Source organism: Saccostrea echinata, unplaced genomic scaffold (assembly GCF_033153115.1).
Source record: "Saccostrea echinata isolate AGI-Se365-2 ecotype Australia unplaced genomic scaffold, CSIRO_AGI_Sech_v1 ptg000027l, whole genome shotgun sequence".
Lineage (NCBI taxonomy): Eukaryota > Metazoa > Mollusca > Bivalvia > Ostreida > Ostreidae > Saccostrea > Saccostrea echinata.
Window position 1 is genome coordinate 3,958,462 of NW_026889776.1, and position 15,595 is coordinate 3,974,056.

Here is a 15,595-nt window from a genome sequence, read left to right on the forward strand (position 1 = left end):
ATATTTTTGAAAAAAAAGACTACTACCTTATCAAATGAAATGCAGAACATTCTTCCTAATGTGTTTTTTTTAACAAATTGTTTTACATACTTATATATAAAAGAATACACTTTTTGGTGAACTTCAACTTTGCTCGACGGTAAGTATGAACAAAAAATTAATTACGCCAATTAAGAAAGGAAACGTTAAGTTATTAATGTTTTCATTCATGAAATATTACTAATCTGACCGAGTTTAAGCCACATAGAGGGGATACGAAATTAACACCACAAAAGTGTTGTCATATTCATTGAAACACTGAAACCAGCTAACGCTACAATATAAATAAAAATTATAAGATGTACTACCAGAAAATTTATTGACTATGTTCTCAGGCAATATGTGTTTGCCAATCCCTTGAACAAAATTGTTCCGACAAAATGCATGTTGTCCGAGAGCAAAAAAATGTTTTTGTTACACACTCATATATATATTTCTGTATATTTATAACCAATAAAACGTCCAACAAAGTAAATTTTTATTTTTTATTTTTTGTTATTTTTTATTATTATTTATTTATTTATTTATTTATTTATTTTATTTTATTAAGGTCTTCCGTCACAACGGAAGACCTTCTACTGATTCTGATGGTTAAGATTATTATTCTTTTTTTTTTTCTTCTCCTTTCTAGATGCCAACTTTGGGGCCTCATATCTCGCTCATTTCTCAACGGATTTTGCTCAAATTTGCAGGGTTTATAGACATTCTATCAGAATGTTGTCAAACATGTCAAAAATCCACTTCCGCTTTTGAGTTATCTCCCTTTAAATGAAAATTTAGGACTCTTCATTTCCGGATAAAGACTCCGAGACTACAAAAGCTGGAGTAGAAATTCTACCGAATTTAAATAATAGAAGCATTGAAGTTGTGCACATCTATTTTTGTTTTTTGATTTCTGTGTTCAAAATGGCGCTAGATAGGGGTCAAAAATTAGAACGTCTAAAAGCGCGAAAATTTACACATATTTTCCTATGTATCTTTTAAACTAAAAATATTTTGTTAAGACATGTTGAATAAAAGTTGTGCACAATTTAAAGGTCTTTCATTTGGCACCTCCAAAAAGGGGCTGGTCCCTTAAATTAGGGATCTAGGGTCCTTGAAAGTTTTCGTTTTATAACTCAAAAACGGTAAATATTTCGATATAGCTGTAGCTAAAAAAGTTGTTCTTTAACATATTATTGATCTCGTGAACTTGTTATTTTGTTCGAGTCTTTTTTAATAAATGAGCTAGAAGCTTGACCCATATACAGATAACTAGTTTCATTAGACAAGTGAAGGTGAAATCTTTATGCGCATAACTGAAATAAACTTGCTATAAATGATAAACCTATCCAAAATAAATACTAATACTACTTTAAAATAAGTTTTTACGTGTTCTGTGGTTTCATTCCAAATTATTGAGTCACACATTTTCAATACGTCTCGGGGTTTGTTTTTGTTTATAATTACGTAACCGGCCATCCCCCGATCACGCGTGACCTAGATCCAGTGATCAATGGCCATACACTAAACAGGCATTGCCGTTCTAAATCTATTTTGCAAACTCAACTATGTACGGATAATTGTTTTTTTTTTTAGTCAAATCGGATCTTTCAAATTATGTCATCTTTTCTATGTTGGTCATGTTGGTGATATACTTATTAAATTATTGTGGCCGAAATTACAAGAGATCCATTGCGTGTGAACCAGCGACCTGCGTTCGTAAACAAAACATCTTTTCGTCGTTTAATGTTGAAACATACACTATATTAAATTTAAAAAAAAAAGTTAGCAAAAAATAAATCAGTCTTTAACTGCTTTTAACTGCGTTTCACATATAGCCGGGTTTTGTGTTTGTTTACAATTAATATGCAACCTAATTATGTAGCCGAGGAAGCAGCTATTAGTGCTCATACACAAAACATTGTCGTTCTATATTCATTTTTGCTGACACAATGATTTACGGAAAATTATTTTTTAAATCATACCGGATCATTCAATTAAATCATTTATTCTTATCTTAATTTGATTTAATTTAAATCCAAAACATTTTATTAAGGACGTATAAAGGTCCCCGATTTCATGAATCCTAATCTTTAAACTGCATACATGTATATTTCTCAAAAATGTGTTATTATGTGTTTAATTTCGGAGATTCATTGCGTGTGGTTAATTCTGCAGATAAATCTAACTTGACACACAAGGTTTGTAGACAAAGAATTCAAAAGAGATATATTTTGAAAACAATAAGATGCATTGCTAAACACTTTTACATTATTTTCTTTTTAAAATAGCTATCTTTATGATTACACCAACTTTTAACATGCTATGTGAAAAACTCTCTGTCGACTATAGTTTTGTAACTCCAGCATATGACAAGTACATGTGCTTTTTATTAAACACCCAATTTTCCATTAACGCCCACAAAATCTACCTAGCTTAAGATCGATAACATACCGCCTGACAATCATACAAAAATAAAACAATAGCTGCTGATTTGATTGACAGGCCAGCAATCTGCGCTACCTGATACTGTAGTCTGAGTTTGCATGTTTTGAAAGCAATTACACGTACCTGGTCACGCATCAAACGCTTTCATGTACCGCTTGAAAAGTCGCTTTGTATACACTCTGGTAAAAACTTATATATTTGTTGGTAATTATGTTTCACAAAATAATTGAGAGAAGAGAATTAAACTTTGATTTCATTATTTTTATTTTCACTGCTGTTTTGTACACTGTACTTGTACGCGATATGTCGTCCAAGATAACTGTACAGCTTTCCGAAGAAAAAAAAAACTGGCGGCTATTCGAGCCCCTTTTCGCCTTCAATGTCCTCTTCAAAACACACCTGTTTACAGAGAAGAGATCATAATATTCAATAAAATATTTCATATTATATGTAATCTGATTTTGTATGTATAAGTATCTGAAAGGCTATATTGTGCTGAATTTTTTAAAATACATGCTTTATGTAATACATATTTTTTAGCATACGATAAAATATCGCCAACGCTTGATTATTTCTAATGTCCAGAACTGTGTAACGTAAATGCCATGCATTTAAGAAGTATGTTAACTTTTTATAATTTAATTACACTTGCACGCGCGGTTCAAAAAAAAAATGTACAAGGAGTACATATACATGGACTTGAATATAACAAACTTATTAGCACATCTAATGATGAAAATGAAAATAATTGATAATACACTTTTACAACTTCATTTCAATGATAAGTTATTCTTAAACTTTACTTCAAATGTCAGAAAGGCCAGCACAGCCAAACTACTGTTAATTGTCTCTGTTTTAATTACAATGTCAATCACAATAACTTTTTTCTTTAGATCCCTTCATTTCTTATTTGTACATAGTTACATGAAATCCATGCACGGCGCTACACCTGTCAATCAAAATTGTAAACTTCTGGTGCCACGGAAGCATTTCCCCTGTGGTGTAAAATATTCTTTAGGTCAATTCTAATTTTACGCTTTTATAGATACAGTGTAATATTTCGAAACAACGTTTTAATTAAGGCTGAAGATGCATGCTGTGAATTTATCAAACCTGCAGTCCTAATTGACGATCCGTTCTTACATGTATATCATAATTAATCAGTGAGTCCAGTATTTGTGACAAATTTTGATTGAGATTTCACTTTCCCTTTAGGATAAAACGATTCATTAAATAGATTATTCATATGAGATGGATAGCTGTACTACATATAAATGTATACTTTTGACTTTGTAACAAGAATCTGTCATTGACAATTAAAAGTGAAGAGTTTAGGTAAAAGACTTTGACAAATGACAAGTTATTCCTTCTTAGTCACTATATAGCTTAAAGCTATATGGTCGTGCCCCCCCCCCCCACCCACCCACCCCCGAAATTATGTTTTTATTTATTTATTTTTTTTTTTTTTTTGCTTAGATATAAAAAAAAATTGATTGTTTGTGCCCCGTCCTAGAAAAAAATGAAATTGCGTTCTACAGGCTTAAGTCAGAACATGATTTTCATAATGATAATACATTTATCAAAATGTTTCTACCCCTACGATTCGTAGTTGTGGTTTCGAATACCACCACGTCGCCCGCGTGGCTCAGTGGTGTGAGTGTTTGCTCTAGAGTCGCGGAGTAAGGAGTTAATCTTTACGTCGTGGGTTCGACTCCCTCTGCGGGACGAGACCGGTCCTTTGCATGAGACCGTATAAACAGAGGTCCCGTGTAGCAGTAGATGCTGGGACGGAAGAGACCCCTCACTGCTCAATGGCCTTGAGTGTCGAGTATAGGTCTGAATTTGCAGCCCTCCACCGGCAAGTGGTGGCGTTTCCATATGAGTGAAAAATCTCGAGAGGGACGTTAAACAACACACAAACAAACAAACTATTCCACTACGGGACGTGGAGACTGGTCCTTCGGATGAGACCGTATAAACCGAGGTCCCGTGTAGCAGTAGGTGCTGGGATGAAAAAAATCCCTCACTGCTCAATGGCCTTGAGTGTGGAATTTACAGCTTTCCACCGGCAAGTGGTGGTTTTTCCATATGAGTGAAAAATCTCGACGGGGACGTTAACACACAAACAAACAAACAATTTCACTACAGAACGTGGAGTATGGTCCTTCGGATGAGGCCGTATAGACCGAGGTCCCGTTTAGCAGTAGGTGCCGGCATGAAAAAAAATCCCCCACTGCTCAATGGCCTTCAGTGTCGAGTATAGGTCTGAATTTGCAGCCCTCCACTGGCAAATGCTGGCAGCTCAAGGGACGTTAAACAACAAACAGACAATCAAACAAACATTTTTGTGTCGCCTGCAGAGCAGAGCAGCACTTACCGATCAATTTACCTGGCGTCTGTCTTGCTGTCCGTCCGTCTGTCACACCTTATATCTCGAGAAATGTAAGAGGTATGGGTTTGATAATTTGCACATATAGCTTGACACTATGGCTTTTGTATTTTTCCATGGCTTCCGACCTAGATATCCTTGAACTTGACCTTTGACCTACTTTTCAAAATAACCAATAATGCCGATATACAACTTCTTTTTGATATTTATGAGGTAAGTCTATGCTATTTAGAATGTGCACTGTTTGTCATAAAACATTTTGAAAAATACCAGCGTTACAGTTCACTTGACCTTGACCTTTGACCTATTTTGTAAAATATACTTCGGAGGGTTAAATTTAACTTATGTCTTTTGAAATTACAGAGGCAGGGTTTAATAATTAACAGCTATACATGTTTATGATCTCATGACAATGTATTTTGACACTGTATGAAATAAAGAAACCACAAAAACTGAAATTTAAGTACTATGAAAATACAACGGGATCGGTATTCCAAAATGGATGGTGTAGACTGACAATTGCTGATATGAAAGACTGAAGCCTCTTTCGAAGGATTGTCGAAATCACGTACTTGAATAATTTATATATAATTATTTATAATAAATTTATTCAAATTTCATTAATATCCATTTTAGCTTTCAGGGGTTAAGGATTTGCATTTCTATTTGATTGTTAGATTCTATCGCAGTCTTACTATCCCTGGATTGTTTTGTTTTTTTGGCATGAACTATATTCAATGCCTTAGCAAATAAATAGCTGATAACTTTTAGACTTAGTTACATCTTTAATGAAGCTAAAAGCAGGCGACACATGCGTTCCTGGGAACACTCTAGTTCTGTAAGAAATCAGCAAAGATAATTAAGCAGAGATTTTTGATGAATAAAATGGTTTTTTTAACCTTTTTTTTTTATAACGCTGACTATATATACATGTATGGTCTGCGTTATAAAACATGATGTGATAGGGTAACGTAATGCAACTTGTACACGTACTCAAAGATGCCGACGTTTTTCAATATCGAAATTGGACATAAAACATATATACAATAAAATTTGAAGCCAGCGAGTTAAAAGTAATAAATTACAACTATATGGAAACGAAATGAAAAAAAAAAAAAACATGTGTAAACTTGTCAAGTTGGAAACACTCAGAATGGGTATTGTTGGTATCATACAGACTGTGTCATGGCCTTGACTCAAGTTCAACGTCACTAAGAACAAGATGCTTTTACTGGATGTGTGGTCTGAAAGAACATGTGTTAACTTGTCAAGTCGGTAACACAGATAGGTTTGCGTCATAACCAGAGTGTGTCATGGCTTTACGCAAGGTCATCTGGACAAGTTCAAGGTCACAAAATAGAAAGTGTACATTATTTTATTGTCTTTCTACTGGCGAAGCATTGCAAGTTGATAGTCCCTTAAAAGATTATTTATCATCTTAGAATATGGCATGACCTTGACTCAAGATTACTGCTCCAACGGAAGACCTATTCGTTGCTCTGCAACGAGCTCGGCTCTAGTTTTATTTTTTTTATTTTTTTATTTTTTTATTTTTTTTGCCTCGGTCTAACAATTTTGTTTTTGACATGTCTGTCAGTTCAAGATAAGACCTGTTAGATCGCAACGTCGCTGCTACGTCAGAAGTATACTCGTCGTTCAATATCGGAGACACGGAAATAACCGAAGTTTATAGAAGCAAAGTTGACGTATGTTATCGAATGAAGGCGTCACAGGAAAAGTATTTGTAATTGTATAGAACGTGCATTACAATATAATTGTGTCTCGGTTGAAAAAGTTTTTGAGGGGTTATAATTTTCAAAGTAATATCAACTACATGCAGGATTTAAATAATACATCACTGGTCAATGCATGTAGATTATAATTTACAATTATTACGCGTGTCCCAGATAAATTCTTTTTTTTTTTTGATGTCGAGTTGGAAACCAAAAATTTTAAAGTCCGACGGAACCATTTTTGCTAACTCTTCCTGAGATGTTGTTCTGGGTCTCTACGTGCGTAAGAGAACTCTTTCTCTCTCTCTCTCTCTCTAATAATTTGCCTCACAATTCTGTGATAACATACTCAAACACTTATTTGTATATATTCGAGGGTTGTCCCAGAAAAACGCGAACTTTATAAATATTTCAGAACCTATTCAACCAAAACTAATAATTTTTTGCACGGTGTTGTAAAATAATATTTTGCGGTATTTTGACAAAATATTTTAGGCTTGAGAAGTTATTAAATATATATAAACAGCATTTCAAGGGTGTTTAATAACGATGGTTGGCGCACGGCAATATTTTTACTTTTAAAAGTAGCCTTGTTAATGAAGTTTTCTTTATTACCAAGCTATACGGAAATATAATGTCACAAAATCTATCTCCATAAATACTCTTTGATCTGGTGTACTAGTGTATAAAAATTCATTAGTTTGACATCATAAATGACAAAAATATGACGTTATGTGTTAAAACACTTTTTATAAAATTAGATATTGTCAAAAATGGTGACGTTGGGCGGTAATGTGGAGCACCAAATTATTAAGCAGTACTGTTTTGAGCGGGATATGACTCCTGACCATACGATAAAAGAGATGTTAACGATGGAAAAACAGAAACATAAGTCTCGGACGCATGTTTATTTCTAGCTGAAGAGGTTTGAGGATGACTTGACTGGTTATCCGATAGAAGCGGCGTTTTGTAGACCAACAAAAATGAAGACAAACTGAAAGCCAGGAGCTGGACGTCATAGGCCTACGTTAAAGCCGCCATTAAACAATGCGAACTGTTAGGTTTATTATCGGGATTGGGAAATTATCTATTAAAAGAATTAATTCCACAATCTTTTGGTAACACTAGTATTTGAGATGTATAACTTGATAAATAAAAGAAAAATTAATATAATGCTGAATTTATGCTTAAACGAATTCTATCAGACGCACATTTCCAGAAATAATTCACAAACGCCATGAGCTACGTTTTGACGACGTCAGTGTTGCGCCGAAAACTGATTTGTAAAGTTCGTTTACATGAGAGGGAAATGTTATCTATGGAGATATTCAATTGAAATTTTTAAGCATTATTCAAAAAATGTTGATCATGATGTATGCCAATTTTTAACTTTATGGTATCAGTGAACCAAAAGACATTGTAAATGTTCGCGTATTTCTGGGATAATCCTCGTATAAATATTATATATATATATATATATATATATATATATATATATATATATATATATATATATATATATATATATTATATATATATATTTAAAGGTAGCACACCTGTAATTGACCAATAAAACTGAACTTAGTCAATCACAGATTTTTTTTTATCTCCCCAATTATTATTCCATTTTATACATTTTTGGTATCGGTGCTTAGGATATTCTATGTACTATGTAAAATGTTTTTGACAGAAACTATTTCTTTCAGGGCATACTGGTAGGAAACCACTTCTGGGGTGCAACAAGATGATTGCAAACACGTGGTTTTGTGGGTATTCCTGTTTGCTGATGAAAAAAAAAAAATCAGAATATGACGAGTATCCCCTTTTAGGTGTCAGCTAATGTGACGGGTAACGTTTAACACTTTCTCCAAAATATTTTTTTCCTGAATTCAAATACCTGGTTTTTAAGGATTTTTTCTTGTATATGGAATTATCATAAAGTTAAAACAATTATCATGTTTATACTTCGTATATAGGTCACCCTTTCTACATTATCTTGATTAAATGAGCTTCAAGGGGCATTTCTTCTCTATAATATATCGTTACATTCGTTCCTTACTGTGTCCCTTTCTTGTAAACCACTACCTCATTTCTTCATCGATAATTTCCTAAGTACGTACTGTGGCATTATGCTAAATTCATCGTATATCACCTTCATTGCGTTTAACGGACACAATTTTATAAGAATTTGTTATAGTTTTAGGAATTATTTTCTATATAAATCTATACTGAAAAAGTTTAACATTTCCAATGATTTACTGAGCGGTCAGACAAAAATCGATAGACCGCAGAGTGAGATATTGGACCTGTTGATGAGATATTGGACCGCTTACGTCACACTGTGGGCGGGATCAGCTTTATCTTATTTGCATCAGTTACGGAATTGACCGAATTTTTACCCACGTGCGGGTAAACAAAATTTTCCTCTTGTAAATTAAAGGTATAACAAAACATATATTGACTGGCTTCTCGGGCAAAATGCGTCTTGCCGACCCCACAAACCAAACTGTTTAACGGCCTCAGGCAAACAGTTTGGTTCTTGGGTCCGACAAAACGCGATATTGTTTATTCCCCAGTATGTATTAAACATCAGTATAAATAAATCAGTATAAATAATAAGGCATCCATGTGTACTATACGCCACGAACTTCAAACATTTTTCAGCGTACAGTCGCTTCTTTTGATGAAGGCAGGCCCGTAGGAAGCAAATTCAGTTTGGGGGGGGGGGGGCACAGCCATACATTTACAGCTGGAGGGGCACTATCAACTACCAAAAATTCCTTGACAAGCAAAAAAAAAAAAAAAAAAAAAAAAAAAAAAATCATCAGAGGTTTTTATTGAGCCCCCCCCCCGTGCAACCCCCCCCCCTCCGGTTCCTACGGTCATGGAAGGTACTTTTAGTTAAAAATGTTTTACTCTTCAAAACAGTTCTGATGTGTACAATAGGATGTGGTATCTATCACCTGCAGATTTTACAATTTAAGAAAGTCTGTTTTACGAGCATTTTATTTTTCTTATTTTCAGCGACAATGTCTTTTGAACCTAAACTTACCATTAGGACATTGATAATTGTTCACCTGAATGGAGCATCCTAAAAATGATACACAAAGAAATTATTAGCTTGAAGAATCTTCGGTCAATACAGGTAGATTTAATTTACAATAAATCACAATTGTACTTGTCAATATCCAAAATAAATCAATTAAGCAACACACTGTACACTCATTCCATACAACCAGAGAGAGGGAGAAAATAACTACCGAAAACTTGAATTTCTGCTATCTCTAAGTAAACACCACCATGTGAGAAATAAGTAGTTTCCACGGTTACATACTGGGCGATATGTCGGCACGATATTGTTTCAATCTCTGCCGGTGTGCCAGGTTTATTATCCGTGTAGCATCTATATCTTTCAAAGGTGTTGTTAGAAACATCAATGTAAAAATTATTGAAGCGATCTGTTTTTATTTCTACAAGGAAAATATAATTTAATGAAAGTCGGAGATATTTTTGTCGAATACTTGATGTGGAACTACTGTTCAACATTTATTTTTCTTTTATCTTGAGCTTACAATTGAGATATTTTTTCTTGTTTTTTCATAATTTTTATAATAACTGCAAAGCAGAACAAGCTAATTCAGAGAATTTGTGTCCCCCGCTTAGGGAAAAAAGAAGAGCATGCGCAGTTCGGGGGGGGGGGGGGCGTCACACTGCCCCCCCCCCTCTGTATTTGTAGAATTATTAAATGTATACATGTTTATTGAAGCAAATTAAAAAAAATGCCAATATGGATATAAAGATTTGATTGCTTATTCTTTAATATGTGTATAGAAGATTCTATTTAATATACAGAATATTTATCACACTGTAATAATGATTTTATGAGTTTGTACACGCCAGACATTAACACTTTTTCATTTCACATGTTGAATAGTATCATTTAGTAAATCAAAAAAAAAAAAAAAAAAAAAAAAAAAACATTAAAAAAAGAAAAATAGAATCGATCAGGGATTGAACCCGGCCCTCTCGTTTGCTAAGCGAGCAACGTACCCCTAGACTACGAAGGCACTTGATTATACAGTAAATTAAAGGCAAACACTAGGTCACACAAAAAAGTCAGTAATGATAATGTCGTAAGAGTTATGCTTCTTTGACTACGTAAAAAGAGGTTAATCTACTCATTCCCATAATATGACTCATATTGAGTTAAGTCTGATTAAATGCAAACATTAGGTCACATATAATGTTTATATTCACGTTCGATATTGTCAAAATTTTACACATTACATATTGTCTTATTTAGCCTTTACTAAACAGTTCTAAAAGATGTAATTAGAATATAAAGTCCGCCGACAACCTGTATTATACGTAATAACTCTACACATGCCCCTGTGCTAAAAATCGTGCCATGCGACTTTTAATACAATTCGTGTAAATAATAATTAAAAAACGGGGCGGGACACTTTGAGAGGGATGAGAGAGGCCCTAGAGAGTTATGGTATAAAATGTCTTTGCAAAAGCTCAAAAGCCTAGTGAGATATCGCCCGGAAACGAAAGTGTTACACACAGACGGAATTAATAAATTAACGACCTTGAACTTTGACCTTTTGTTATGTAAAATTTCATTGCAAAAGCTTAAAGAATTCGCGAGATATCGCGCGAAAACGAAAGTGTTAAAACAGACAGAATTTATGAATTTATGACCGTGACCGTGACCTTTGACCTTTTGACCTCAAAATTAATAGAGTTCTTTTTTGTCCATGTTGAGTTGCTATGCAAAATTTCATTTCGAAAGCTCAAAGGGTTCTCAAGACATCGCGCGGAAACGAAAGTGTTACAGACAGACAGAAATACAGACGGACGGACGGACAGACAGACCCAAATTAATATCCCCTACTTTCAGGGGAGAATAATATACCCCACTGAAAGCGGGGGACAATACATGAATGTATGAATCACTTCGTCTTGAGCTGAAAACTGTCTGAGTGTCTGTGTATCCGTTTTCTAGTACTTTTTGTCCCCCGCTTTCACTGAAAGTGGGCGATATTAATTTGGGTCTGTCTGTCCGTCCGTCCGTCCGTCTGTCCGTCCGTCTGTATTTCTGTCTCTCTGTAACACTTTCGTTTCCGCGCGATATCTCGAGAACACTTTGAGCTTTCGCAACAATTTTTTTCCTAGCAACTCCCTATGGCCTAAAGAAGAACCGTATTTATTTTTAGGTCAAAAGGTCAAAGGTCAAGGTCATCAACTTATAAATTCTCTCTTTTAAACACTTTTGTTTCCGTGCGATATCTCGCGAATTCTTTGAGCTTTTGCAATGAAATTTTAAATAACAACTCGCTGTGGCCTAAGAAAGACCTCTATTGATTTCGAGGTCAAAAAGTCAAAGTTCAAGGTCGTAAATTCATAAAATCCGTCTGTTTGTAACACTTTCGTTTCCGGGCAATATCTCAAGAAGCTTTTGCAATGAAATTTTATATCATAACTCCCTATGCCTCTCTTGCCCCTCTCAAAGTGTCACGCCGGTTTTTTTTTTAAATTTATTTATTGTATTAAAAGTTGCTTGGCGCTATTTTTAGCACAGGGGCATGTCGAGAGTTATTACATATAATACAGGTTGTCGGCGGACTTTATATTCTAATTATATCTATTAGAACTGTTTAGAAAAGGCTAAATTACACAAAATTTATTAGTTAAAATTTAACAATATCAAACATGCCATTGAATAAAAACATTGTTTGTGACTTGATGTTTACATTTAATTTGCTGTATAGTCAACTGCCTCCGTGGTCTAGTGGTATGTTGCTCGTTTAGCAAACAAGAGGCCCGGGTTCAATCCACGGACGACTCTCTCTTTTTTTTTGATGTTCCTTTTTTTTTCTCTCTAAATGATACTATTCAAATTGTGAAATGAAAAGTTATGATGTCTGGAGTGTACAAACTCATAAAATCATTAATACAGTGTGGTAAATATTCTGTATATAGTATATTAAAAAGAATCTTCTATACACATATTAAAGAATAAGCAATCAAATCTTTATATCCATATTGGCTTTTTTTTTTTATTTGCTTCAATATACATGTATACATTTAATAATTCTACAAATACAGGGGGCAGTGTGACCCCCCCCCCCCCCGAACTGCGCCGGCTATTCTTTTTTCCCTAAGCGGGGGACACAAATTCTCTGAATTAACTTGTTTTTAATGTTTTTTTTTAATTATTATTCACTAAATGATACTATTCAACATGTGAATTGAAAAAGTTTTGATGTCTGGCATGTACAAACTCATAAAATCATTATAACAGTGTGATAAATATTCTGTATATAGTATATTAAAACGAATCTTCTATACACATATTAAAGAATAAGCAATCAAATCTTTATATCCATATTGGCTTTTTTTGATTTGCTACAATATACATGTATACATTTAATAATTCTAAAAATACGGGGGGGGGGGGGGGTCATACTGTCCCACCCACACCACCCCCGACCCCCCGAACTGCGCATGCTCTTCTTTTTTCCTTAAGCGGGGGACCCAAATTCTCTGGATTAGTTTGTTCTATAAGCTCCTGCAGTATGATGTACATGTGCGGGAATATCAAAGCAACATTGACAGTTTGTACAGAATGACAAATATCGTGCCTGATATATATTTGTGATATACATGTAACAGCCCCGAGCAGGTCTTCATGAAGTGAAACGAAAGAGTCGGAAAAATAGTCTTAGTCTACATTTTTATTCTACATACTTAAAAAGAACTCATTAGTCTCGATTTTTAAAACTTTATCCATAAACATAAGTCCTTACCGCTATTTCTATAAAATATTTTCACTTCCTGGATTTGGTACCTCTCCCCGAGATTAACCCGCAACCAAGCTTTTGATTGACCGTTATCAGTGTGTGAACAATAAAGGATGTTCTGTCGAAGATCACCATCATTTGCTCTGGCTGGATAGTTGTGACCAAGCATTGTACTCAACTCCACATAACTCTCAGGCTTCATCGCTAGGTTTTCTGCATATATCAATTGGGAGGTTTGTAAAGTCGTAAATGTATAACACAAGCAAACATCTCTAAGATTTTTCTTAAATTTCCTACCATTGTCTATCTACAGCATAATGTTAGAAATGTTAAATACGTATGTTAAGTGCGTACCTTGATGAAATTATAGGGATTGATAATTATACATTTAAATTAATTAGAATGTGGAAGAATCAGATAAGTTTATGTGAACCTTGCTAAAGATACAGATGCAGGACTTTCTATGTTTTTTCCCTCTTTGTACGAACTGTTCAGATTCCATCAGATTCATTGGGGGGGGGGGGGGGGTATGCAATTTTGTATATTAAAAGTTTGATACATGAAATATGACTATGAAGATAACAAACAGCAATCAAGTTCAAAAGTCCGATTACAAAATACAATTTGTGACCAGAGCAATCACAGACCTCTAAAAACAGAGGTTGAATCTGGTGGCATGGTGGGATGAGCATCCTCTGTCTACCTGTCAAACACACTTTGTGTCCCCTTTCGTGATCAGTTAACGGAAAAATACATCAGTCAACATTCGACATAACTAGGGATTGCATTTGTAAATAAATTAATTGTACTGACAATAGAATATGCGAACAGTTGTTTTTAAATGAGAACGATGATATCGTGTGTCGTCAACTTAACTGTCAATATCCTGTGTCTTTTTAGAAATTATGTCAAAAATTACATATACGTATAACATGCTCTAATCAACTTGGAGACTTAAGACCCATATGCAGAAAAAAATGTTTTATTTCTACATAGATAAGGGAAGTTGGCGATAGAAAAAATAGAATGATCATGTTTATCAGAGTTTAGAAGTGGTTTGCCATATATATATATATATATTTTTTTTAATTTAATAAAGCATACTAATATGAAACAGATTTGTCAGACTCTATTGTGTCTTCTATTTCTCGTTCAATGGGATGTATTGAATCTACGTTGAAATGAAAAAATAATATTGTCAATTTATAAAAGGTTGTCGAAACATGTTTATTGTACATCTAAATGTCGAATTAAAGGCCACAGCAAACCACATTTTTTCATGCATATTTTTTTTTAAATAATATTTGTTTATGCGAATCCATGTATGCGAAAAACGGGGCTCAATAAACTCATAATAAGAAATAGAAAAATGCATTTGATTCCAAATGATAAAAAAGCACACATCTTGATATTATACATTTATAAATTTTTATGTCACGTCCTAATGATCCAGGAAAGGGGGAAAATCACACTCGTATATAATGGACGAAATGCCAATAAGAGCTTTATAGACTTTTGTATTTTAAGAAATTCGTATTTATTCCAGATACAAATTTAATCTTAAACAGATTTGCCTACAGATAAGGTTTGTTTACAATGTTTATAGACTACAGATTTATGTTATTCATAAAAAAAATATAATATTAATAATGATAAATATAGAAAATCTTGAAGGTAACATACTGTAACAAAAATCCATTCTAATCAATAGTAGAACATAGGTGCATGTGTGAAACAGGACAGCCATTGTCAAATGAGGAAGTTAGAATCAAATACATTCCATTAGGTATGGGTTGTATATTATCTACTTTAAAATGCTCGAGTGCATTTAATTGAGATGTTTCGTAACTAGATTGAACTCTTTCATGGTTAGTTGGGGCCACAATAGGGGATGGCTCCTTATCTTGGAAAAATGAAGAATTATTTGTTTATATATCCATTTATTAAGAACATAAAAGCCATGGTTATTAATCATTTTAAATTCAAGTAGTCTCAGGTTGTGTAAATTAAAATTTCTTTAAATCATGCCCCTTGGAATAGGTCAATGTTTAGTCAATGTTTAGTCATTTAATAAGCAAATATCATCAGGTGGTGCAGATTGAAATTTGTGCAAATCATGGCCCCCGGGGAAAGGGTGGTCCCATGATATGGGTTTTGAATTAACATTTGAATTCATGCGGAAAACAAATTCAAATATG

At 33.9% G+C, this 15,595-nt stretch overlaps 1 protein-coding gene across 1 annotated transcript in view; it reads right to left on the reverse strand.

Annotated features, from left to right (window-relative positions):
- The window catches only part of LOC133193122 (receptor-type tyrosine-protein phosphatase kappa-like), a 39,223-nt gene extending 24,079 nt beyond the window's left edge, over window positions 1–15,144 (reverse strand). The window contains exons 1-4 of the mRNA XM_061329095.1: window positions 15,081–15,144; window positions 13,404–13,610; window positions 9,852–10,061; window positions 9,644–9,682 (exon numbers count right to left, since the gene is read on the reverse strand). Of these exons, the coding sequence (XP_061185079.1) occupies window positions 9,644–9,682; window positions 9,852–10,061; window positions 13,404–13,610; window positions 15,081–15,144 (520 nt within the window). The remainder of the gene's footprint in view (window positions 1–9,643; window positions 9,683–9,851; window positions 10,062–13,403; window positions 13,611–15,080) is intronic.
- Between the last annotated feature and the right edge of the window lie 451 nt (window positions 15,145–15,595).